The following is a 26018-nucleotide window of genomic DNA, read 5'->3' on the forward strand; positions in this document are numbered from 1 at the left end:
TTAGCTTCTCTTCCGTTTGGCCACTGGATGCGAGCGGATCTAGTCCATGGCATGCCCCTCCCCTGCACCCAAACATGGCATTGCCTTTCGACACACCATGGCCAACTAACTGGGGTCACCCCTTGTTGCTCCCTGATGATAAGTAAACTCTAAAAAGTTCTTTCTCGGACAGTGATTCATTCACAGGCATTTGATTCTCACGTGTGTTTGTCCTGGGCGGGAGGCTGTGGGCATCTTCATCCATAGCCCCCACTGGGGGAGCTCACTGTGTATCACAGAAGAGACTGTATGTAGCAACCGCTGATTCGGCCAGAGGAGAGAGCAAGGGTCAGAAGTGCCCACCACGGCACTCCTCAGGGCCCTCCAGGGCAGCAATGGGTTTAACCCTGAAAGCACTTGCCTTTAGCAAGTATCCCCAGAGTGGGAATGTCTCTTGCAGCTAAGGCTGTTGCAAAGATAGGATCCAGAGGCACAGACTAGAAAATGCCTTTCTAAGTGTTTCAACGCCCGTGCTTTTAATGGAAGGAAGTGCTTTAGTTAAGCTCTGCAATGTTGATAATGATGATAATGATTACATCGCGTTTGTGTATACAACTTTATCTCTTCCAAAGTGCTTTCCCACTTATTACCTAGTTGTCTGGTTGGGCTTGGAGGTACTTAACAAGGTATCATCAGGCAGATAAAAATGTGCTGTGCAGGAAAGAGCCCTGGGCATGCTGGCTCAGCAGCTTAGGGCGCTGGACACGATGGACACAATCCCACTTTCAGTGTCTCATCTGGAAAATGGGAGCGACAGCACCCACATTTTAGAAAGACTGAACTGTTTAAGCGACATGTTCTCTCATTCATAAACGTTTACAGAGCAGTTACTCTTGTGCTAAGTACTGAGCTAGGTGTCAAGTGTTTAGAAAGAAGTGTCCTTCTCTCAAGAAGCTCACAGCTGAAAAGGCAACTTGCCCTTGTTAGTTGCCCATGAAAGTTATAAAAGAATGTTGAGGGTACATGAAAGAGGGAGGTGAAGACAATGCAAAGGTAGAAGTCACCCAATCTACTTCGAGGAAAGACATCTGGGGGCCAAAGGGCTTAATAGGATGCCTGGCAGGGGAAAGACACAGGACCCCTCACTGGAAAAATGACACCCATGTTTCTCCTTGGCCCCACTGTCTAGAAATGCACACACACACACACACACACACACACATTGTATAACTAGTTGATGTGCTGGAGAGCAACTTGGGAAGAAAAGAATGGAGTAGAGAGAACAAGAAAAGAGGAGGGAGATGGTATGAGTCCCAGACCTACTACGGAGCAGCTGTGAATCCTAAGCATCCTGAGTTTATTTCTTACCTATAAACTGGGAATTGTAGTGCCCAATTCATGAGATTTTCTTAAACCATGAAATGAGGGGCACCTGGGTGGCTCAGTTGGTTAGGCATCTAACTCTTGATTTTGGCTCAGGGTCACGAGGTTGAGCCCCACGTCGGGCTCCATGCTCAGCATGGAGTCTGCTTCAGATTCTCCCTCTCCCTTTGTCCCTCCCCCAAACCCATGCTTTCTCTCTCTCTCAAAATAAATAAAATCTTAAAGAAATTGAATGACATAGTATGTGTGCCAGGGGAATTGTCATTTATTAAATGACAAAGCTGAGCTAGGACAGAGCTGTGGTTGGCTGTGTCAAGGTTGGGGGAAGACAGAAGTTGTAACTTCCAAACACAAGTTAAATGGAAGAAGAATTTGTGAGACAGAATGAAGTCAAACAGTTGTAGATAGTGGTGCTTAAACTTACATAATTTCTCCCCTGAGTAATCGGATAAATGCCCTTTCTCCTGGCATCCATCCACCCCACATCAGTGGGAGAGATCACAGTCAGTTTAATGATTGTGGCCAGCACCACAAAGGTGGACAATGTCATTTCAAGACAAGAAGACTTTGTAGACCAGTGGTCAGAAAAATGGCTGGGGTTGGAGGTAGAAGGTCTACCCTTGGCGATTTCTAAAATCGGGGCTGGGGAATGACAGGTCTGTCCTTGGTAATATGGCTGCCAAAACCTGCCTTAAAGGAGGCAAGTTCCTCAGAAGGCAGAATGCAGAACATACACTCTCTTGTGAACAGCCCCATTGTCCCACTGGGTATGTTGCCCCCTTCCTGGGAGCAGAGCTCAGAGGATTGGTGCGTGTTTGGGGAGGGCAGTGAGGTAGGAAGGGTACTGTAAGCCAAACCTATAAAGACTGGAGAACTGATTCCATTGGTGTCAAGGGATGGCTACACATTTTAAACGTGATTTACTTTGGTTGTAATGGTTACTTTGATCTGAAACCAGGGCTGAAAACCATCCATCTGAGAGAGCTTGAGAATATAGGGTCATGGCATATCAGCATTTAGAAGATGAGCACGAGGGCCTGCTTAGGTCTGCTTAACCCAGAACCTTAGCTGAGAATTTGATTCCACTGTATCATCGTATAGACATAGCTTTGGTTATATTAGTGGAAATTGAGTTTGGAAGGGCAGAGCCCTAGAAGACAGAGCCCTATTGGCCAGCACCATTTCCTTCCTTTAGATATTGAGGTAGACAATCTGTATGCGGTTCACAAATGTGTAGAGGCCATTTAACGAATGGCAAAAATGCTCCAGACACATTTTAAAATAGCATTTAATTTCTCATAACAATCACTTCTCTTAGTGGTGTTGGTGCTACCATGAGGAGTAAAGACCCCTCCGCCATGAGCAGTTTCCCGAGAAATCAGTGTTCATGAGCGTTCCTTTCATCACCGAAACCTCAAGAAGCCCAGTACGTCTGCTTATGAAATCTGCTTTTTTTTTTTTTTTGAAATCTGCTTTTTAACAAAATAAAAGAATATTGGCTGAGCTTTATTTTGGAGCTGTTTCTCATTCCAATGGCTTTGAGCCACTGTGCAGGATATTCTAGGAGGGTGAGGGATTGTTGGGTGTATTACAACTGTCCATGTTTTTTAAGTGGAAGGGCTAAAAGGTTGGTGTGGTCAAGACCCTGTTTTTACTGGAAGACTTGACTTTGTAAAGAGTGAAATATAAGGTCTATTAAGGTTATAAACCAAACTGAGCCTCAAGATTAAAGACGGCTTGCTTTGTTTTGGAAAACAGCTTAGTGATGAGGGACATTATATTAGAAATCAAGAAAAGCTTAGATAGTCTCTATTTTACTTTATTCTCCCTTCCCACGTCATTATGATTTGGACATCTACTGATGAAGACAGAACTTGTGGTGAAAAATCTAAACTCACATATGGTTAATAAGGGATCTCATACCATTCTTTTGTTTTGGCTCTGCTTTATACTGCAAAACTACCAAGAAGATGTGAGGAGTTTTCCAGGAGACTGATGGCTCATTCAAAGTGTATACGTCCACTGTGTTACCACACAGGTGTCTTCCAGCCATCTAAGCTAGAAGAAGTTTGATCAAGAAATGATAATTCTGTCTTCTTGTCTTTCACCTCTTGTAGGAATTCAAAAGTGCTTTTGCCTTAGCTCTGAATGGCGAGGAAAACCATACTCAGTACCTAGAAGCAGTGTTATAGAAAGAAGACGTGGACTGCATTCGTGTTTGAATCCTGGCCTCTGCCACTTTCTAACCTAACTTCTCTGAGCCTGTGTTTCCTCATTTGTAGAAGGAGGGCAGCGATACCAGATTTGGAGGGTTCCTGGGGGGCTTTACCAGGATTGCATAAGAGAAAGCACTGCGTGTACACCATCTGGGTCTGGGCCTGGTACATAGTAGGTGCTCAGTGCCTTGTAGCGTTATTGTATTTTATGTTTTAGGTCTACACGTGTTTTGCACTTTACACAGTACCTTTATACAGGTATCTCCTATAACTTTCAAGGGAGGAAGTATCCTCTTAAATGTAGGGAAATGAGGGCTTACCGAACTGATGAGGGCCACAGACTATTTGAAAGAAATTCATGGAACAGACTGGCCCGTTACTGGTACCATGTTCTTAGGATGGATTGGGAGGTGGGTGTGACAGGGATCTGGCACCAGAGCTCGTCAGAATTACGCCCTCAGAGACCAGACAGAATATGCAATGAATAAAGTCCAGAGTCGGTCACTACCTGAAAGTTTATAAACATTGCTCCAAATTATGATTGGAGGAAAAACAAAAAAAAACCTGTACCAACCCCTTTCTTCCATAAAATACATTCACCATAATAAATGGGACAGAACTTGAACAAGATCAAAGTCAATCATCTTTTTATAATTGGAAGAAATTTTATAATCTGCATTGGAGAAAGAAGGACAAAGATTAAAGACAAGGTGATTTGTTTCTTAAATAGGCCTCTTGAGTCCCACCTTTTTTTTGGTAAGATTTGCTCACTTCAGAGAGAAAGAGTGGGGTGGGTGGGGATGAGGGGCGGATGGAGAGGGAGAGAGAAACTCAAGCAGACTCTGTGGTGAGTGCAGAGCCCAACGTGGGGCTTGATCTCGCAGCCTGGGAGATCATGACCTGAGCCAAAATCAACCAACTGTGCCCCTGAGGTGCCCCAAGTCCCATTTTTAATTTTATAGGATAAACTTTTGTCTCTTAATGTGTCTTTGTTTATTTTTTTTCTTACAAATAAGCTTCTGCCATGGAGAGGACTTTATTCAAATTCAGTTATGCCAGTCCTAGAGAAAACATGTTACTTAAAAAATGTACCCAGATGAATATGATACTTAGTAAGACAACAAGTGTGTGGTTTCATTTTCTGGACAATTGAGGTTTGAAGCCCTCCCCACCATTTCTTTCTTTAAAAATAAGTGTACAGTGGCATTTTAGACTCAGCCATTGGTACCTGGAGGAAATTGTGCTTGATTTTGTTTGGGCTTGTGTTGAATCTATAGATCAGTTTGGTGAGAACTGACATCAAACAATATCCTGACATCTGGCCCAGGAACACAGGTGTCTCTCCATTTGTGTGGGTTTACTTTGATTTATTTTATCACCCACTTGTGGTTTTCAGCATGCAGGTCCCATGCATGTTTTGGTGGAATTATACCTGAATGATTCTTTTTTTTTTTCCATGCTACTGTAAATGGTACCATTTCTTAAATTTCATATCCTAATTATTCATTGTTAATATATAGACATGCACCTGATTCTAATGTATGTGGAAACAAAAAAAAGACAAAAAAGAGAGGTCTCAAGTAGAGAAATAGTACCTTATTTCAAGCAAACAGGGCTATTGCATGAAAGATTAGACAAGACAAATGGGTAAGAAAGAAGTGGTATGTGGGGTGTGTGTGTGTGTGTGTGTGTGTGTGTGTGTATACAGACGGACACACTGGAATATTGTACAGCCATAAAAAAGGATGAGATCTTGCTATTTGTAACCACATAGATGGACCTGGAGGGTATTATGGTAAGTGAAGTAAGTTAGACTGAGAAAGATAAATACCATATGCTTTCATTCATGTGGAATCTTTTTAAAAAAACAAAACAATATGCTGAGTGAAATAAGTCAAGCAGAGAGAGTCAATTATCATATGGTTTCACTTATTTGTGGAGCATAACAAAAAGCATGGAGGACATGGGGAGTTAGAGAGAAGGGGGTTGGGGTAAATTGGAAGGGGAGGTGAATCACGAGAGACTATGGACTCTGAAAAACAATCTGAGGGGTTTGAAGGGGCGGGGGGTGGGAGGTCAGGGTACTAGGTGGTGGGTATTATAGAAGGCACCGATTGCATGGAGCACTGGGTGTGGTGAAAAAAAATAATAAATACTGTTATGCTGAAAATAAATAAATGAGAAAAAAAACACAATATACCAAAAAAGCAGAATCAGTCCTATAAATACCAAGAACAAACTGATGGCTGCCAGAGAAAAGGGGATGGGGGACAGACAGAATGAGGGAGAGAGACTGGGAGATACGGGTTTCTAGTTACAGAATGAGTGAGTGGTGGGAATAAGATAGAATAAGAATTATGAGCAATGATATTAGGATATATTATATATATATATATATATATATATATATATATATATATATATATATATATATAAAATAGTGCAGTATAGTGACCAATGGTGGATACACTTGTGGTGAACATAATCTAACACAGAAGTTGAATCACTATATTGTACACCTGAAATTGATGTAATATTGTGTGTCAACTGTCCTCAAATAAAAAAAAAAATTAAAGGAAAAAAGGTTAGGCTAACCTAGGCCAGATACTTAGCCAAAGAACCCAGTATGTGCTCAAAATATTAGCTCCACGTATCTTGCCTTCTCGCATTCTGAATTGCTCTAAAAGCAAGGCTCTAGTCCATGAGCGGGAGTTACGGAAGTTAGAGTTACGGGATAGTGAGGACGGTAAGACTTAGTTTTAGGCAGACCTGGGTTTGAATCTTGATTCTGCCATGCACCAGCTGTGTGGTCTGGGGCATGTCTCTTACCCTCTCTGTTCTTCAGTTTCCTATTACTGCAAAGTGGAGAGGATACAAGATCTGTTGGTAACTTGACAAGAACATAGATCCTGGTACTTGGCAAAGGCCTCGTAAGCGTTAGGTACTTTCATTATTGCGTTGTTGTTGTTGTGGCTAAGCTGCAAGGAGAAAGATGCTAGAGAGCCTAAGAAAGGCCTTTCTAACAATGCTTGTTGAGCAGTAGAATAGGCTGCATGTGTAGTAGTGAGCCTCCATCCCGGAATCATAGACCACTGTTACCTTGGATGTCCCAAGGGAAGTCAGGCTTCCCAGAGGGCTTCCCCTGTGTTGAGTTACTGTGATATCCCCCGTGGCATTAGAAGCAAGTGGCAGTGGGTTCCAGTCTCCCTGATCACCTAAGATACAAGACCCAAAGACACAAACAGCTTGAAGCAGTAGACAGAAATGGTATCCGTAGAAAAAAAAAATGCAGACCAGACTTATCTTTCCATCAGCTGCAGTTTATGATTACACATTAAATTCAATTGCTTTCTTTAGGAGTCTGGTGTTGAGACCCATCCTCTCCAACCCAGTGCCATCCATTCTAGCTTTCCCCAGGAGTGCAGACAGACCAGCCGCCTTCCTAGTGTACACTAATTAATTTATCTCATGCTTGTGATTTTACGGTGCTTAAGTGCTGGAGCATTTCTGTTGATTCTTCTCCCTGCAAAGCACCTCACATTGCATAAAGACCATGAATCTCCATTGCAAACGCCGTCTGTCTTGGGCTAGGGAACAGCCCGCCGGCAGCCTGTTGTCTTGCTGGCACTGCCTCTTACAGCCAAAGCAACACATCCATTAATTTATCCTTAATGACATTTTGACATTCCAATCAGTTCATCAGATGTTCCTTATGCAAGCCTTCTCCCGCACGGCCAGGCCAGGGTGCCAGGCCACTCTTGATGCATAATGTATGAAGCCGGTACGCTGCTCTGTACCCTCTGACAGACAGACACATCTGCTGTTCACAGGCTGCGGGCTCCTCACAGCCCCGGCTCCCGGAGTGAGCCACACCGATGCCTTCAGCGATGTTTTCTTCCGCATTTCCAGCTCGCTGCGCCTCAGGGATGCTGGTCAGTTCAAGGAGAGATGTCCTGGTTCAGAAACATACATGCAACAGGGCTCTCTGAGGGGAAGTGAGAGTGTGTCAAACCCCTGCTCCACGCAAAGGATTTAAAGACGCTTTCGTTCTACTAATTCAGGTGGAAGAAAGACCTGTGACAAACTGAACATCTTGAATTTTATTACCCTGAGACTACTTAAAAATAATGATTGCAGAGACGTTCTGATAGCAGTAATGGATATCAAAGAAGAAATAAAAATTGTCCTTAATACCTTAATACCTTCCCTAGAACACATTAGTGTAGGAGACATGTCCTCCAGTGGCAGTCACAATGCAGACCCAGTTTCTTTGTCTAGTTTTGTTGTTTTTTATTTTTTTTTAACTTAACGTAAGCCATTTGGCATTCTTCAGTGTTGTTACATAGTTTTCATTTTTAAAGGCACTCCATCATTTTAATAGCTGCATAATATTCCATCCAGGGGATGCACCATCATTTACTGAACCGGTCCCCTGTCGGTAGTCATTTACGAGGCTGTGACTGGTGCTTGGCTCTTTAAGAGAAGCGGCAGCGTGGGCTCCAGGAGAGAGCAAGCTCTGCAGCCCGGAGACTTGAGGCTCCAATCCCACCTGGTCCCTTTACCTGTTTTATGAGTTTGGGATTAACCTCTGGGCCTCCAATCCCTCACCTCTAAAACAAAAGAAATGATCACTCCCTTATAGTGTTGCTGGGAGGATTATAGGTGTTTTTAAGATACCGAGCACACAGTGGTACTTACTGCATGTTAAACTATTACACTCACACGTCTATACCTGTGCTTGTAGATCAGGGGCAATCCTGCCCTCCCCAGCCTCCCCCTGGGGACATGTGACAATGCCTAAAGACATTTTTGATGTGTCGCATCTGGGAGTGAGAGGAGTGGCTGGAATGCAGTGGGTAGAAGCCCTCGCAGGACAGCCTCCTCAACAAAAGATTATCCTGCCCCACCTGTCAGTAGCGCTGAGATAAAGAACCCCTGGCATACACAAAGCTGGTTTCCAATGTGACCTACAGAATATATGTTTTTTTTCTTTCCATTTTATTCTTTCATTAGGATAAAGTCCTAAGAAAATAGGAATACTTAAGAGTATATTATGCCCACTGGCAGTTTTGGGAGAAATGGGTGAGGTGGGAGATGGGAATAGGTTGGAGATGACTGATTTAGGAGAAGAGGCAGCAGATAAATGCTATGTGCTCCCCATTGGGGCAGGGGGTGACATCCCATAGACTGGTTCTCCAAGGATAGTCCCAGCATCTCCTAGGAACTTGGAAATGCACATGTTCGGGTCCTGCCTCAGACTCACCAAATCAGGATCTCTGAGGGTCGAACGAAACCATCCCTGCTCTCACACGCCCTCAGGTGACCCTGAAGCGCCCTCAGGTTTGAGAATCACTGTACACACCATCTGTAGAGAAAGGCCCACTTGTACCACTCCAGGACAAACACTTGGGGCAGAAATAGATTAGACGTGTCAGGTCAAAGTCATGGGCACCCTCAAATAGGAAACTGAGGAACAGTAAAGGAATTAAAAGTGTGACTCATTCATTCGTTCATTTAGTCAGTCAATATTTTTAAAGCTTTTATGACACTGAGCCAAGTGCTGAACTAGGTGCTAGAGAAAAGAGAAATGTAACCTAATGCATATTATGCAAATGATTATAATGAAGGATGGTGAGAGTGGCAGGCAGATGACAAGGCTAGGAAGTGGAGGTATTGTCCCATCAGGGAGAGATCAGATAAGGCCTCCTGGAAGACGTAGTGCTTGAAATGGAGCTTGAAAGATCTGTGATCTGTGGATTCATTAACTCTACAGTGCTTGCACCAGAAGCTGTCCGGGGCCCCGGGGCATGGGAAGTGCATGAGGCCAGCGTGGCCCCTGCTCATGTGGTTACAGTCTAGCAGGGAGGGTGACCCTGGGGGCTGGCCATCTGGCAAGACAGTGTGGTTTCTGGATGGGAACTGAAGGCCTGGAGTGAGAGGTGAGAAAGAAAGTGTGCCCTGGCCTGAGATCTGAGAAGTGTGGGCATGGGGATGGGGAATGCAGAAGGAGGTTCACAGAGCTGGGGAAGGAAGAGCCAAGGAGCCTCGACAATGAGGAAAGATGGTTTGGAAGAGGTTGCTTTGGATAAAGTCTGAAGGATTCGGGGTGGTGCATCCATCCATGGTTAGGCTGGATGGGCAGAGCGGGCAGACCAGCCTCCAGGAGGACGTAGACAGGAGACGGAGTTCAGCTCAGCTGCAGCTCAGAGGAGAACATTCCCAGGTAGGGACCTGCCCCTCTCGAAGGGCTGCAGAGGGGAGGAGTCCCTGTCACCGGAGTTGGCAATCAGGGGTTGGATGGCCACGTGCTGAGGCGTGGAAAGGGGTCTCCCAAGTTAGGATGGAAGAATGCTCCTGAGAACCCCAAAGACCATTCCAGCCCAGAGAACTTAACTCTGTAACCTCTAATGACCTGAAACTGAGGATCAGAGTGTGATTGCGAGAGAAAAATATCTGCCGGAGTGTCTGGCTTGGTTTGTGGTCCTCCAAGCAAGATACGGATGGAGTGAGGAGGGCAGGGGAGAAAAGTCGTCACGTTGGTTCCCTGCAGCGCTCATCCCAAGGAGCAGATGAAACACAAAATTAAGGTAAAAATAAAGCAGGGAAAAAGCATGCAGACTGCTAGTGTGAAGAAGGGAGAGAAAAAACACTGGCATTTACGGAATGTCGGTTACATGCCAAAGACCGTGCTGGGGAGTTTACACCTCTTATTTCTAATCATCAGAGTAACTCTGCGAACAAGAGCTTATCAAATACCATTTTACAGAGAAGGAAACTGAGTCTCATAGTCTCAAAGATGGAGACACAATTATGATTACACAGCAGGTTAGAATCACGTTTGTCTAGAGCCAAAGTCCATTTCCACAGCCCTGAGAACAGAGGGCTCTTTGCTTAGCCCAGGGGGTTCTGAGCTCAGTGGCCTGAAAGCATTCTGGGCACTTGCTGCTGTCTCAACCACAGATTCCTGTGAGGCATGTACTCCCTTCTTGTTGCTTATTATTTAACAAATACTTGTAGAGAACTTATTTGATGGATGACAGATCCCACTGTAAGTGCTTAGTATTTATAAGTCAGTTTCTATTGCAAATGGTTGTCATAAGAATTCACTGTAATTAATCCCTATTTTTAAAGATGAGGAAACTGAGTTATAAAGAAGCTAAGTAATTTTCCAAGGGCACATAGCTAGTAAATCAGGGAGCTGGGACTTGAACCCCAACAGTCTGGCTCCAGACTGGGTCTGGGTCCTGCTTCAGGGTCCAAGGGGTGGTGTGGCCATATGGCCAATGGGAGGAGGGCCTGGCACCTGTCTTAGGCCTGCTGCACTGGTTCTCCTGCCAGCCCTCTAGAGGATGGTCAGACTGAGTCTGACTCTGTCCTTAGTGGAAAGAGTATGATACGGAAGAGAGGAAACCCAGGAAAGGAAGAGAGAGGAGCAGTCACATCCAGAAGAGAGAAGCAGAAGCAGACAGGTAGAGGCATAGACATGGAGGGCAAGAGAGCAGAAAGATGGAGGTAACAGGTATTGGCTGGGGTCCTTTGGCCTTTTAAGTTATGATGGGATGTGTTACAGTTACTTCTATAACCTTGCCATTCTGGTGGAGACACATAGAAGCCCCAGGCTACGGTGATGGGGGTCAGAGAGGAAGGACCCACCAGCTACTTTCCAGAATGGTTACCCCGCAGAGGCCATGAGCAGACTGGATGTGAGTGGGTATGAGTGTGAGCTTTCTGCCTCCATCTGTGTACATATGTGTGTGAGTGTGTGTTTGCCTGGGAAGGAAGGGAACCAGCTGAAAAAACTTTGGGATGAGGGTGGATATATGTAGGCCCTTGGCCAAGCATGACTTAGCAAGGAACCTTAGAGAACATTCAGAGGCTTGACTGCCTGAGTTTGAATCCCAGCTACATCTCTTAAAGCCTGGGTGGGCTTTCAGTGAGTTCCTTCCACTCTCTCGGCCTCCCTCTCTCATCTGTAAAATGAGGATGTAAAGCTCCCAATCTCATATAGTAATTAGAAGAATTAAAGGAGTCAATACTCTGTGTTTGTGATAGCCTTAATAGTGCCTAGCATGGAATAAGTGCTATTATATATGTGTTTATTAAAGAAGTGAAATAAATTTGGTATTTATTGTTTCATGAGAATGTTATTTGTTTCCTAGGGCTTCATAACAAAGTAGCACCAACTGGACGGCTGCAAACAAGCAGATTTATTCCCTTTCAGTTTCAGAGGGTAGAAGTGTGAAACTGAAACGTTGGCAGGGTCGTTCTCCCTCTAGAACTCTTGAGTAGAATCCTTTCTTGCCTCTTCCTAGTTTCGGGGGGATACTAGAAACCCTTGGCTTCCAGCTGCCTCTCTCCATTCTCTACCTCTGTCCTCACATGTCTTCTCCCTTCATGTCTCCATCCAAATTTCCAAATTTCCTTCTTGTAAGGATACTAAACCTTTTGGAGTAAGGCCCACCTTAATGATTTCATCTTGATTTGATTCCATCTCTAAAGACCCTGTTTCCAAAGAAGGTCACGTTCACAGGTACCAGAGGTCAGGATTTCAATGTATCTTTAGGAGGGGACCCAAGGCAACCAAGGACAGTCATTTAAAAAGCATCTCTTCTTGCCTTGGTTCTAAGATACCAACTGCCCCTTGTAGTGAAATCAATATCCCGAAAGGGGAAAGGTCATGTCCCCAGTGACTCAGTAGGGGATCAGGAGACCTAAGCTGGCATCCAGATATCCTACCTCTTTTTCTTTCTTTTTTTTTTTTTTTTAAGATTTTATTTATTTATTTGACAGAGCAAGAGAGATCAGAAGGAGGCAGAGAGGCAGGCAGAGAGAGAAGGGGAAGCAGGCTCCTTGCTGAGCAGAGAGCCCAATACGGGGCTTGATCCCAGGACCCTGAGACCATGACCTGAGCTGAAGGCAGAGGCTTAACCCACTGAGCCACCCAGGCACCTAGATCTCCTACCTCTTGGTCCCTCCACTTCCACAAGTGAAACGTGATAGGGACTCTTCACTGATTCAGACCAGCCGAAGAGTGGATTCTCAACACCAGGGTCTTCAAACTTTAGCTTGTGCTAGAATTCCCTGGAAAGATTATTAATCATCCAGAGTTTCTGATTCCGTAGGTCAGGGGTGGGGCCAGAGAAATTGCATTTCTAATATGTTTCCAGGTGAAACTGATGTTGCTGGTCCAAAGACAACACTGTTCTACATCGGTGGTGCTCAAGATTGGTGGCACATGGTAATCACCTGGAGAGCTTCTGAAAACCCCCATGCCCAGGCTGAACCCCAAACCGATTAAACTAGAAGCTCATCGGTAATTTTTCAAGCTCCCCAAATGATTTGTGTAGCCAAGGTTGAGAAGTGTGGCTCTAGGACACATCAAAGGATGTTTCTAGAGAAAAGGCATTCTTCAGGACACCCACTTGAGAAGATTCCTATTTAATAAGTAATGAGGCTGTTTAAATTAATATGGCTGTCTCCTGTATTTAAAAGATTACCAGAGAGCATGTATTGAGTGCTTACTGTATACCATGCACTAGGATCACTGCTTTGCCAGTCACATACCGTTTCATCATCACAACCACCTTCTGGGAAAGCACTGTTGTTCCTTCTTTTCAGACTGAAGGAAACTGACATGCAGAGGGATGAGTAACTTGCAAGAGCTCATACAGCTCGTCTGAGACGGAGCCAGGTTCTGATGCCAGGCTGTCTGGCACCAAAGCCAGTGTGTTAACTGCTTTGCCATTCTGCCTCCTGAGAGAAAGTGGTGTGTTCTCCTTTAAATTCTGCACATATCCATAGCCTCATTTATGCTATCAACTATGATGCGGTGTAGCCCAGCCCCTGCCTCAATTACAGTAATTCTGAGTTAGTGAGGTTTGGATTAATGAGGTTTTGCTGCATTCACAAGGGACGAAAATCATGTGTACCATGGACGGAATTGGCACTTCTCATTTCATTCCAAAAAGAGAGGTGGAGGGTTGTTCGAACAGGTGTCCTGCGCTGGCAGATAGAAAGCAGGGTTTGGGTCCTGTGGCCTCTGCCATTGTGCCATGTGCCTTGGCTAAGCCCCTCCTCTGTCCGGGCCTATTTCTTCTTGAGTAAAATGAGCGGATGGTTCAGTTCCCTTATATTTCTGATGAATAACTTCAATTAAAGATTCCATCTTGCCAGCTCAGGGACAACCTGGCTCCAAAGGGGAGAGGGCCAGCTTGTAATAGGAGTCGAGCCTCAGTTGTGTTTTCTTTGTCCACTTTCTATGGGCTGAGGATCTCTCTCTGGCTCCAGTGTCCTCATCTTTGTTGCTCCCCAGGAAGGTCTGTCCAGAGATACCAATAGAGGATGGGTCAAAGGAAGACCCCTGTGGGGAAAAGAAAGAATGCCTTCTCCATGTCTCCGTAGGAGCATGGGCATAGCTCTTCATGCTATGGGGAGCCCCCAGGACCCTCCCCCAATTGGCTGGAGCCTCCCGTTCCCAGCCCAGAATAGATTCAAGGGTTTTACAGAATCCAGATGGCAGAATTCCCTACTGCCTCTTTCCCAAGTGGCTTCTCAGTCTCTACTTCAACTTTTCCAGTGATGGAATGCTCATTTCTTCTGAAAGCTTAAGCAGGGCAAGGGCCATGCCTGGTTTTTTACATCATGGTCTCTTTCTAAGAGCTACTGGTCCAAAGTAGGTGTTTATTAAACATTTTCCCAACACACCAGTGAGCAAAGAGGAAGACACTACTAACTTTGGGAAGGAGACAAAGACTTCTAAGACTAGGGGACGTTTGAGTTGGGACTTAAAAGATGTAGAGAGAGAAGATCACCAAAGAAGAAGAAATGAGAAGGATAGTGGGGACATCAGCACTTCCAAGAGAGACCCAAGCCCTTCTAGTTGGTTCTTTCTTCCTTTTCTCAAGCCAACCTGTTTCTAATTCTGTTCCCTGGGGCCACAACAGAGCCAGACCATCAGATGAGTGAAGAGAGCATTCCTAAATATTCCCTCTCCTTGAGAAATAATCCCCATTGTTTCCTGCGCTCCTTCTCTCGAAGTGTGATTTCAGAACCTTTCACAGCCTCGTATTCCTCTCCCTCGGGCCATCGCACCTGACGCTACCCCTTATAAAGAGTGGTGCCGAGAATAAATCATAGGACTCACAGTCCATCATGGGGCATCTCCCCTGCCACCTACACTCACTCAGCTCACAAGCAAAGGTCAGAAAGATCTCAGAGTGATCGGTGAGAAGAAAGAATGCCAAGAGCTATGGTCACATCACATTGTTCCCACCTGTCAGAAAGAGTAAACTTTGGATTGCCAGGTCTTAAAACATTCTTCAGCTCTAAAAATGTCCCTGTAGAGGAATAGAAACGCTTCCATGTATGTTGTCTTTTTACCAGCGTTTGGTACCCCCTGCTGGTGAAATTGTGTGACCCAGTTGGCAAGAATCTCAGAACAGTTAGAGGAAAAAAATCCCAAGTTTCAGAAGTCAAAAGTACTTGAGTCTTGAAGGATCTGAAGATTCCATGAGTGATATGACTATCCTATTTATCATGTAACCATTTTATGCGATTTAAAAAAAAAAAAAAACATTCTGTGGTTGTGGCTATTCCATGGGCTCTAAGTGAAAAAAAAAAAATTCTGACTTCTGTAAACATTCCATTAATTCTGCAAACATCACAAGAATTCTATGACAACCACCGGAAGAAAATGCTAAGTTGTCAGCCAAAAATATTCATAAAGTAGAAATATTTCAGGTCACAAACTAATTTTGTGCACCTTTTTCTTCCTCTTTCCTTGTATGTATCTTTTTTTAAAGTGGTTATAATTTGCAGTCAGAGTAGCATGGCAATTTTTTCTGCACTTCAAATTGTAGACTTTTAAATATAAATTTGTACAACAAATTTATTGAGCCCTGGCTGTGTGCCAGACACTTAGCGAGAAATTGGAGTAGGTGCAAGAAGTCAAAAGCCCTTCACCCAAGAGGTTCTTGCCCTAGTGGGTGGGAGAGTTGAATTCACTTCAGTTCAACTAGACAAGTGCTTAGCTGACATGGCAACAAAGCTTTCCTTAATCTACTGAGAGGGTTCAAATCACCTGTTGGCATGTTCCTACCTCCATGTGTTTCTTCTCCTTGGCTTTCATCACTTTCGTGACTTAAAAAAAAATTTTAACGATTTTATTTATTTATTTAAGAGAGAGTGAGAGAGATCCCAAGTAGGCAGAGAAGCAGGCAGAGAGAGAGGAGGAAGCAGGCTCCCTGCCAAGCAGAGAGCCCGATGCGGGGCTCGATCCCAGGACCCTGAGACCATGACCTGAGCTGAGGGCAGAGGCTTAACCCACTGAGCCACCCAGGCTCCCCACTTTCGTGATTTTATATTTGTTTCTGTATTTATCTGTTTAGCACCTTTCTTTGCCAGTAGTGTCTGTGTTCTGTGAAGGTCAAAGTCATGTCTGGCTCTTGTCATGGTGATCTTACATCTAGCAGAGACTGGTACATGTAGGTGCTCCATAAATATTTGTACAGTGGATGAGTCAGCCAAGAAGAGAAAACCACAAATCTAGTTAGAGGAGCAAGAGAAACCTCAAAGGAAAGGTGGCATTTGAATACCGCTGAGCCTTGGGGGATGCAGAGGAGGTGGCCCATGGAGAAGAATGGGGACACTTTAAGGAGCGGAGAATGTTGAGGAATTGTTGGGGATGAAGATAGGCAGTTGGGGGCCGCCTGGGTGGCTCAGTGGGTTAAGCCTCTGCCTTCAGCTCAGGTCATGATCTCAGGGTCCTGGGATCGAGTCCCGCATCGGGCTCTCTGCTCAGCAGGGAGCCTGCTTCCTCCTCTCTCTGCCTGCTTCTCTGCCTACTTGTGATCTCTGTCTGTCCAATGAATAAATAAACTATTAAAAAAAAAAAGAAGATAGGCAGTTGGTGTTTCCCAAGAGGACGTGTGTGTGGAAGATAAGACTGAGTTGAAGCCTAGAGCCATAGGCAGAGGGAGTTTCATGCCCTACTCAGAGGCTTGGATTTCCCCCTCTTCTAAGGAAAGAAAGGGAGGGGAATCAGTTAAGCTCCATGATTATAAGAATAAACATGATTTTTTCCTATATTGCCAAGAGGGTCTTTTAATGCTTAAATTTTGAATTCTGATACAATACAGATTCCAAAACTATGGTTTTGTGTTTTATTTCCTTCTACATCCTTTCCCTCTATTTCCGCTTTGTAGCTGTATTTGCCAGTTGCCGAAACACCTGCCTATACGTGTTTTTTTTTTTCTATTTTTTTTTTTATTTTTGATAAACATATATTTTTATCCCCAAGGGTACAGGTCTGTGAATCACCAGGTTTACACACTTCACAGCACTCACCGAGTGTATCATGCTTAGCGAAATAAGTCAAGCAGAGAAAGACAACTATCATATGATCTGCCTATACGTTTTTAAATTGCCACAGAGTATCATTATCACCGCAAACACTGTCAGCCATGGGCTTAAATACTAAACACGCCATCCTCCTCAGTTTTTACAACTTGGTTAGCTGTCCAGTTCTTAAATATCTATGTTTTGGAGAAGCTCGATTTTTCATTTTTCATCCAGGTTTTCAGAGCTACCCAAACATTTCTGTTAAATGCCTATTTTTCATAGATGCAGCAAGACCTTTGTTTTATTATTATTATTATTCCTTTGGAAACAAAGGATTTGTGCCTGAGACAACTCTCCCCATATCATTTTACCCTTAATGGAAGGAGATTGGTGGGAGTTCTGCCCTTACAGAACTATCAAAGCCTCTAGTACACACTCACTTCTAGTTTGAAAGTTAACTTTCTTCCTGGATTTCCTTTTGTTTCCTGCTGGGGCCATGTGAGGAGAGCTCAGAGAGAGGCAATGAATCTGCTGTATATCTTTTCAAATTTATGATTAAGAAGGTCACATATACATTTTTAAACACACTCCTTTTTGATAATAAATGAAGAATAAAATGTTGAAATGTCATCCGTAGTAGACCCACTCATTTCTCTTTCGCTGGTGCTCCCCCTGCCCCCAGTCTGATGGCCTGGAGATGGTGAGAAAAGGCCCAACTGGTCTAATGCTTTGCTCCTTCTTGTTTCTGTCTGAGCTGGAACGCAATGCCTATAGCTAAAGCATCCTAACCAAATGATGCATTCCTTTCCCTGAGGGCCATTCTTTTCCGCGGGCCAATGGGAGACAGAAAGAGAGTGGGGGGGGGGGGAAGGAAAGGTAGGAAGGAAAGAAGGGAAGAATTCCATTTTAGGCTGCATTTGTCTACAGCTTGGGGCCCAAATTGGGAAGATAAAATTCTCTTGTTGGTGGGGATTTCCTGGATCCAGATTCACTCTTCCTGCCTCGCCACTGTGCTCTGTGCTTTCAATGCCAGATCGACATGGACTCCATGCCCCCGGCTTCCAGCTGGGTTTAGCTAATGAGAGCCACTGTTTGGGGGTCAGGGTGAGAGAGGAGGATGTAGTCAGGGTGTTTATGCCCCTAGTTCCCTCCCTGGGGGGGGGGTCGGCTGGATCCCTTGAGAGAGAGTTGCTTCTTCTGGGCAGGTGGTTTTCTCTTGTCTTCACAACTCTCTCCTTGGGAGTTCTGGTCACTGCTTCCTCTGCTTGTCCCACATGGTGGCCAACAGCTGACCTGTCATTACAATGGACCTTGCATTCTCCTTTACCCTTCTTACTTTCAGCAGTAGTCCTTTTACACATAAACTGTCCCCAAGTTATCCCCTCTTGAGTGTGCCATCTGTTATTTTTCTGTGAAGACCGTGTCTACGTTGATGGACCATGCGAAGGGGTTACTATCATACTATCAAAGCAGAACTGATCCTAGATGAACTACCCTAAAATACTTCTAGGTCTAGGGGTCCCTGGATGGCTCAGTCATTAAGCATCTGCCTTCAGCTCAGGTCATGATCCCAGGGTTCTGGGATCGAGCCCCACATCGGGCTCCCTCCTCAGTGAGAAGCCTTCTTCTCCCTCTCCCACTCCCCCTGCTTGGTTTCCCTCCCTTTCTGTGTCTCTCTCTGTCAAATAAATAAAATATTTAATTAAAAAATACTTCTATGTCTGGGATTATTGTTTTGTATCATACCTCCTCTGATAGGGAGATCATTACTTCTTGAACAGCCTATTTTGTGACCAGACAGGCTCCATTTTGGAAAGTTATTTTTTATATGGTGCTGAATTTGATTTCTCTGAGAGACCTGTTGTTTTTGTGCTGAGGTAGGAGTGACCAAGTTTGAAATTGAAGCCAAGACCTGTGCAAAATGGGGCAGCAGACCTGGGAGAATTTACCCCAAAGATATTTAATGTGCCCATCACCTTCCACATCACATTATATTCTAAATAACTATATTTAGAATCAGAAATGTGGGGAAATCTCAGAGGAACCTTGTTGGTTTTTTAGAAATATTTGAAGAATTGCTACATGCAAGAGGTATTAGCCATGTTCTTGTATTTCTAAAGATCTCAGTACAATCAGTTAACATTAAAGGGAGTTAGATTTGAAATCCATATGAAGAGCTTTTTAACCCATCAGCTGCTACAGAAGGTGTCAAAATCTCTACCACTTGATATCTAGGGATTTCACAGTGGGTCTCCCGGAATGAGGTTGGACCAGTAGGGATGCCATAAAAGCAAGAAGAGCAGTTGCCACGTGTTGAATGTTCTCTGTGTGCCTGGAACTGTGCTCGATGTGTTTCACACTTGCTCTCATTTAATCATCATGACCCTGGGGCGCTGGCCCAGTTGTTTCCCCCTGTACATAGAGGATGAGTTCAGAATTTGAAGAGGTTAAAGAATTTGCTAGGGTCATGGGATGGCGAGATGGTGATGGTGAGATGGGATATGAACCCAGGCCTTCCTGGACAAAGCCAATGATTCTAACCTCAGTGGATGATGTCAGAGTGATCTAGGGAACTAGGTGACCACACACTGACCTCACCTCTACCCTGCCTTTATGAGTTAGGGCGTCTGTGTCCTTTTATCAGCTCTTGAAATGATTCTAATTTATACCCGAGTTTGGGAACCACTGCTTTAAGCTAGTATTATTATGAACACCACCTGGTTCTGAGGATCTTTTATTCCTATGGGAATAGTTAGTCATCCAGTTCACCTTTCAGTTTTCTCCTTTGATCTACAAGGCTGACTACCCCCACCCCCAGCCTTACCCTTCACCAACCAGCAGACCCTACTTCAGTCTACCATTGGTTGGTGTGTTATTTTGTAATCTTAGTCTCTTAGTTCTCCATTGTGAATCTCATTCAGAGCCCTAGGAGCAGAAAGATCCATCTGATCTCTTCCCCCGCTTTGGAAGGAGAGCAAGGGAAGCATCACCCAAGTCTCATTGATTTCCCATTTTAAGTTCAAGTAAAGAACATACCTGTTGTTGGAAATGAGCCAGGTTAAGTCTCATATTTCTGAGTAAAGGAAAGCCATTAATGATTTCAGGAGGTCTTAGGCTTATTCCACCTTGGCATTGGAGGACCCACCATGACTGTTTCTGGAGAATGAAACAGGTTCAGGAGTTGAGGATGATGAGTGGGAAAGAAGAGAAATCTGGTCTTTCCAATCCTTTAATACAACTGAAACCATCTAACTGTGATTTTTTCCCCTTGCACATGTCCCAAAGGAAGCTGGCCAAGAAGCAGAAGGAGACACAGAGTGGAGCCCAGAGGGAGATGGGACCTGTGGCCTCAGCCGACAAACCCACCACCAAGCTCAGCACCAGCCGCAACGATGAAGGCTTCTCCTCTAGCTCTCAGGATGTTAATGGATTCAGTAAGTTGAGCCAATTAAGTGTAAGGGAATGCCCATGGTCCAGCTTGACCCTGGTACCTCTGCTACGGACCCCTCACAGTGGTTAGATGCTATAGGGCATGGGCTCAGGATGCTTTCCTGGGATGTTCCAAGGATGAAGGTTCTCCTTGGCAGAGACTTGAAGCAGCCCATCTCGAGGGAAAAGAAGGATTTAAGACTGTCCCCCAAAGCAGATGGAAATGGGAGCAGACCATCTTAACTGCTTGTTAACAAAACTATTAACAGTTTTGGGGTTTCTTTTTTTTTTCCCTAAAAAAGAGGACATGGTTACGCCCATAACGAGAAAAACATACCATACTGAATTGAATACAGTTTTCAAAACAGTGTTTCATATAAACTATGTAAGGTAGGTGCATCATGGATTATAATGGTTTGTATTTTAAGTGCTTAGGAAACAGAGGCTCAGAGAAGCAAGTTCTCCAGTGTCCCATAGCTGATGAGTAACACATCCAGACCTGCAAGCCAGACCTCCCAAGCCTGGCCGGGTCCAACGCAGAGCCAGTGTTCCAAGTAGTGTTCAGTCAAGAGCCCCTGAGCCCTCATGCAGAGTGGATACAGGATCCCAAGCCAATAGAAGTGGCTAAGATTTTAGGGCAAACCCTAGTCCAGAGGAGAACCTCAGAACTGGCAACATTCAAAGCTACCTTGGTGGTCAGACTCAAGAGAGCTAAAAATGAGCTAACTCATTTTTCATTAAGCTAGTCTTTTTCCTAGTTTTATTAGAAATGCTTGATCCCACAGCCTCTGCTCCAGATTAGGGAAATTCAGAAACTCTAAAAAATATGAGCATAGACAAATGTCCTCCACACACTGCGTCAGTGACGAATGGAAGAAAACATAATTTGTAAAAGTGACATAGACAGGGTCAATTTGGGCATGGTGAGGGATCGTGAGAAAATGAAGGAAAAAAAAGAAAGAAATATTTATTGACCATCTTTGTCCTCTCCACACCCTGTAAGATACTTTGTATGATTGGCCCCATTTTGTAGATTAAGGCATCCAAAGGTCCATGCAATTGGCTGACCTTTTCGGAGGGTCTTAGCTAATTCCCGATGGATCCAGGTTCTGAGGCTAATGCAGACCCATGATTGCTAACGTCAGGTCCAACACAGAACCCATCTGAGAAAGTTTTCAAAGAAATATGTAGGCTGTGCACCTGACCCACTCAATCGAAATCTCCTGAGGGAAGAGGGGGAGGAAGATGACGGGTAAAGTGGGATGTGGATTTTGTAAAAGTCATTTAGACAGTTCCTGCAGGCACACTGGTTAAGAACCCTGAACTCTGAGGGGAGCGATAGCCGTTTTCAAATATTGACATGCTGCCTGAGGAAAGAAATTAGTTTTAAACCTATAAAAAGGTTGAAAAAATAGTAAAATGAATACTCGTATACCTTGTCCCTAGACTCACTAATTACTCACACACGCTCTCTCCATGTGTGTTTGTGTGTGTGTATATCTCTATATCTCTCTACATATAATAGATATTATATAAAATATATATGTATGTATACATACACATATATATGCATATATGTATATATGTATACACATATGTATATATATGTATACATATGTATATATATGTATACACATATGGAGAGATCGTGTGTGAGTAATTAGTGAGCATGTCTATATATATATAAAATGTGATTTTGTATATATATATGTATATATATGTATATGTGTATATACATATGTATACATGTATATATGTATACACATATGTGTATATATGTATATATGTATACACATATGTGTATATGTATATATGTATACACATACACATATGTGTATACATATATACATATACACATATGTGTATACATATATGCATATATATGTGTATGTATACATACATATATATTTTATATAATATCTATTATATGTAGAGAGATATAGAGATATACACACACACAAACACACATGGAGAGAGCATGTATGAGTAATTAGTGAGCATGTCTATGTATATACATATATACATATATATGTGTATGTATACATACATATATATTTTATATAATATCTATTATATGTAGAGAGATATAGAGATATACACACACACAAACACACATGGAGAGAGCGTGTGTGAGTAATTAGTGAGCATGTGTGTATATATATATATATATATATACATATATATATATATAAAATGTGATTTTCTAAGCCATTTAGAAGTAGCTTGTAGACATCATGACACTGTATCTCCAGAGAATTCAGCAAGTACTTCCTAAGAACTAGGAGAGCTCTTCAACATAACCACTATAAAATTATCTCACACAAGAAATGTAACCTTATTTCAGTATCTGATACACAGGTCTACAGTTGAATTTCCTCAGGGGCCCCCAAGCGTTGGTTGCTGTGGCTGTGGCTGTTGTTTCAGTCCAGGGTCCCGTCAAGGGGCTCACATTATACTTGGTCATCGTGTCTCTCTATCACCTTCCACCTGGAATGGCCCTCCCGCCTTTAATTTTTCTTCCAGGGTCCTGACATCTTTTAAAAGTCTAGGCCAATGGTCCCATAGGATGTGGCACAATCCAGATTAATCTGATTTTGTGCATCGTGATCATATTCAGGTTAATGTGTCAGCAAAAATGCGACCTTAGTGGCATCGTCTACCCTCCTTTTGTGCTGTTTCAGGAGACAGATGCTGTCCCGTTGCCCGTCGTTGGCCATGCTGAGTCTGCGCACTTCTTAAGATTGCGTGATGACTTTAAAGACAAAATTTAACATCGCATACTGATTATTTCATGAGCAAATATTTAACGTCCGTTTTCCTCAGAGAGCAGAGCAAGTTTGTAGTCTCCCTCCCCACAAATCCAGTGCGTTTTCTTTTCTCAACACAGATGAATCACCGGGATTCATACTTTCCCTCAGGACTGAGGAAAGGGCAGAGTGGCATAGATGGCCAGGAGAAGCAGACAGGGTGTTGACAGAGAAATGGGCTTTTCCTTAAGTCCAGAGCTTCCTGAGAGTCTCTGCCTGATTTAATCTCTCACCGATTCTCCTGCTTTGGGCCCAGGGGCCAGGAAGTTCTACGGTGAGTCTAGCTGATAGAACATCCTGGCCAAGTGATACCCATTCACCCAAAACCTTTCCTGGATAGGCCAGATTCTTGTGCACATCTTTTTTCCATTTGTAGAAATGCCCTGGGAAGACTGAAATCCAAAAATATTATAGTCATAGCTACATACCCTCAAAATTATAGGTATTTGATCTTGAGCTTTCTCATCTCAAGGGAAAACCTGGGTAATGCCAGTTTCTTGGATTTCAAGGGGAAACATCACCACTGTTTTCCCCTTGGGCTAAAACTTACAAGAAAGCACCCACGACTCAGGTAGATTGGCCAGCCAGAGAGGAAGAGGAAAGCTGTCCAAGAGAATCTAATTAGACATCTTCAGAGTAAAGAGAGAGAATATTTCCAAATGACTGATATGCATGTGTGATTTATACATACAAACAGAGACATATCCATATGTACATAGGCAAAGACATATATAGACAGATATACATGTATATACATTTTAATGATATTGCTTTTAGAAAGACAGGGAAAAAAATTGAACTGGCATTATACTCAATTTTGCATTTGTTTGCATCCCTGAATATTTCAGGACTCTATCTATGCATCTGGTGTCCTCAGGCTATAGCCACAAACACGCTCTGGGGATTCTTTTTAATGCCCTGGAATGCATCAGGTACCTTTTAAAATGCCCTGTGGAACCACTGGGATGAGATTTGAGGGGGAAAAATGTAAGTAATGCTTACACTAGAGATGTAGAAATTGCTTCTGAAACCACCCTGATGTATGTAAAATTGAATCTATTTTCGCGGCATTAGGGAAGTGACTGCCTGGCTTCTGCATCGGCTTTAGGAGGCCCTGAGATGATTTGCAAATGTTGAGGATGCACTGAGAAAGGCAGAGCCCGAGAATACATGTCACATCAGAAAAGATTACAGAAGAATGTGCCCTGAGCAATTATTTCATTATTGAACAGGTGGACTCTTGCTTAATTTAAACTCCCCTTCTCCCTACATACGTTGATGTTCTGGGGCTTTCTATTCCAAATGACTGCTAAGTTGTGCAGCAGCCATTCAGGCAAGCCTCTGGATTTTGTAAGAGAAAAATGACCTCCGGGCTGCAAGGGTGACAGGGCGCTGTCAGCGCTGGGCCTGGCTTCAGAGGGCTGCAGCAGTCTTGAGAAAGGGCACGCCACATTTCAAGGACAAACAATGTGGATTGTCTTCGGTTTGAAGAAATGCTGGGTTTTATTAAGTAATCTCATTTTGATCTTATCGCCCTGTATACCTGATTGTTGTTGTTTTTTTTTTTTTCCTGAAATCTTTCGCTCGCTGGGATAATTTTCCAGGTCTTTCTTCTGATGCTATCTTTTTATATCTGTGCTTACATCTTCTTTTTTATCTCTTTTGTTCCTAGTGTCATCTTGTCCGTGTTCATTTCAGTTCAAATCAAAGTGCTTCAAAACAAATCCCTGTTGAATTTCTATGATAGTGATGCTGGCGGGCCAGGTCCGAGGACCCAGAGGGGGTTCTGCAGGACCAGTCACGAAGGTCCCTAGCTGTGCACAGGCTAGAAATCAAGCACAAATCAGCAGGAGGTGAAAACAGAGACAGTGAAGGTACAGAGCGTCTGAGAGATTCAGAAAGGAAAGCAGGGAGTCTTATCTTTATTGGGGCCTGGGGGGCTTTACAGAAGATGGTGGTCTGGTATATGTGTCACTCAGGCCTCCAAGAACAGGTTAAAACAAAGACAAGAACCTGGCGATTCACAGACTTGTACCCCTGGGGATAAAAATATATTATATGTTTATAAAAAAATAATAATAATAAAATAAAGTATGGAAAAAACAAAAATAAAAACAAAACAAAACAAAAAAACAAAGACAAGAGCCTGGCTGGAGAGCCTCCTTGGAGCCACAGGGTGCTGGCCTCAAGATGTCTAATGCCAGGGATCTGGAATAGGAATATGGCGGCTTCATGCAGTCATTTTCACCTCGTCCTTCCTTAGATGTCACCTGTTCCAAGGAAATCATTAAACCCTTGCCCCTTACAAGCAAAACATACAGTTTGCCTTCTGAGGCATGCATAAAGTAGTGTCTTGTATATAAGAAGTGTTTTTGCCAAGTTTTTCATAATTTTCAAAGGTCCTTTTGCAAAATGCTGGAGACAAAAATCTTTATTCATGCATCATAAGATAGTTTGTAGGTTATTCTTATTAACCCCATTCTACAGACAGGGAAACTGAGGTTCAGAGAGACTCCATGCCCCAATCACATCGGCATTTGCAGAGTTATGTTAAGGATCCATTTCTCCTGACATCAGTTTGATTCTATCCATCTAGCTCTGCAGAAAATTTGGGAACATAGCCAGCAAAAGTGCCTACAGTAAAACAGTAATAAGAGAAATAAATAATCAAGATCAGGAACACATAAATGAAGACAAGAGCAAGATCAAGTTGGATTAAAATGTAATTGCATTATATTAACAAGTGATCTAAATATGCAGGCTGGTAACTTTCACATTCCAATTTGGTTCTGAGCTTTTTAGTAGCAAAAACCTAAAGGAAGGTAACTTTCATTGGTGCCCAGTATATACTAGACCATATGCATTG

General features: G+C 43.4%; 1 protein-coding gene across 12 annotated transcripts in view; it reads left to right on the forward strand.

Moving 5' to 3' along the window:
- Positions 1 to 26018, forward strand: part of PTPRT (protein tyrosine phosphatase receptor type T) — a 1056651-nt gene that overhangs the window by 904965 nt on the left and 125668 nt on the right. For all 12 annotated transcript variants that reach the window (XM_045082202.1, XM_045082207.1, XM_045082203.1 and 9 more), the window contains one exon: positions 20202 to 20350. In XM_045082202.1, the coding sequence (XP_044938137.1) occupies positions 20202 to 20350 (149 nt within the window). The remainder of the gene's footprint in view (positions 1 to 20201; positions 20351 to 26018) is intronic.

The sequence above is a fragment of the Mustela putorius genome, unplaced genomic scaffold (genome assembly GCF_011764305.1).
Source record: "Mustela putorius furo isolate JIRA1106 unplaced genomic scaffold, ASM1176430v1.1 tig00000592_pilon_pilon_pilon, whole genome shotgun sequence".
Taxonomy (NCBI): domain Eukaryota; kingdom Metazoa; phylum Chordata; class Mammalia; order Carnivora; family Mustelidae; genus Mustela; species Mustela putorius.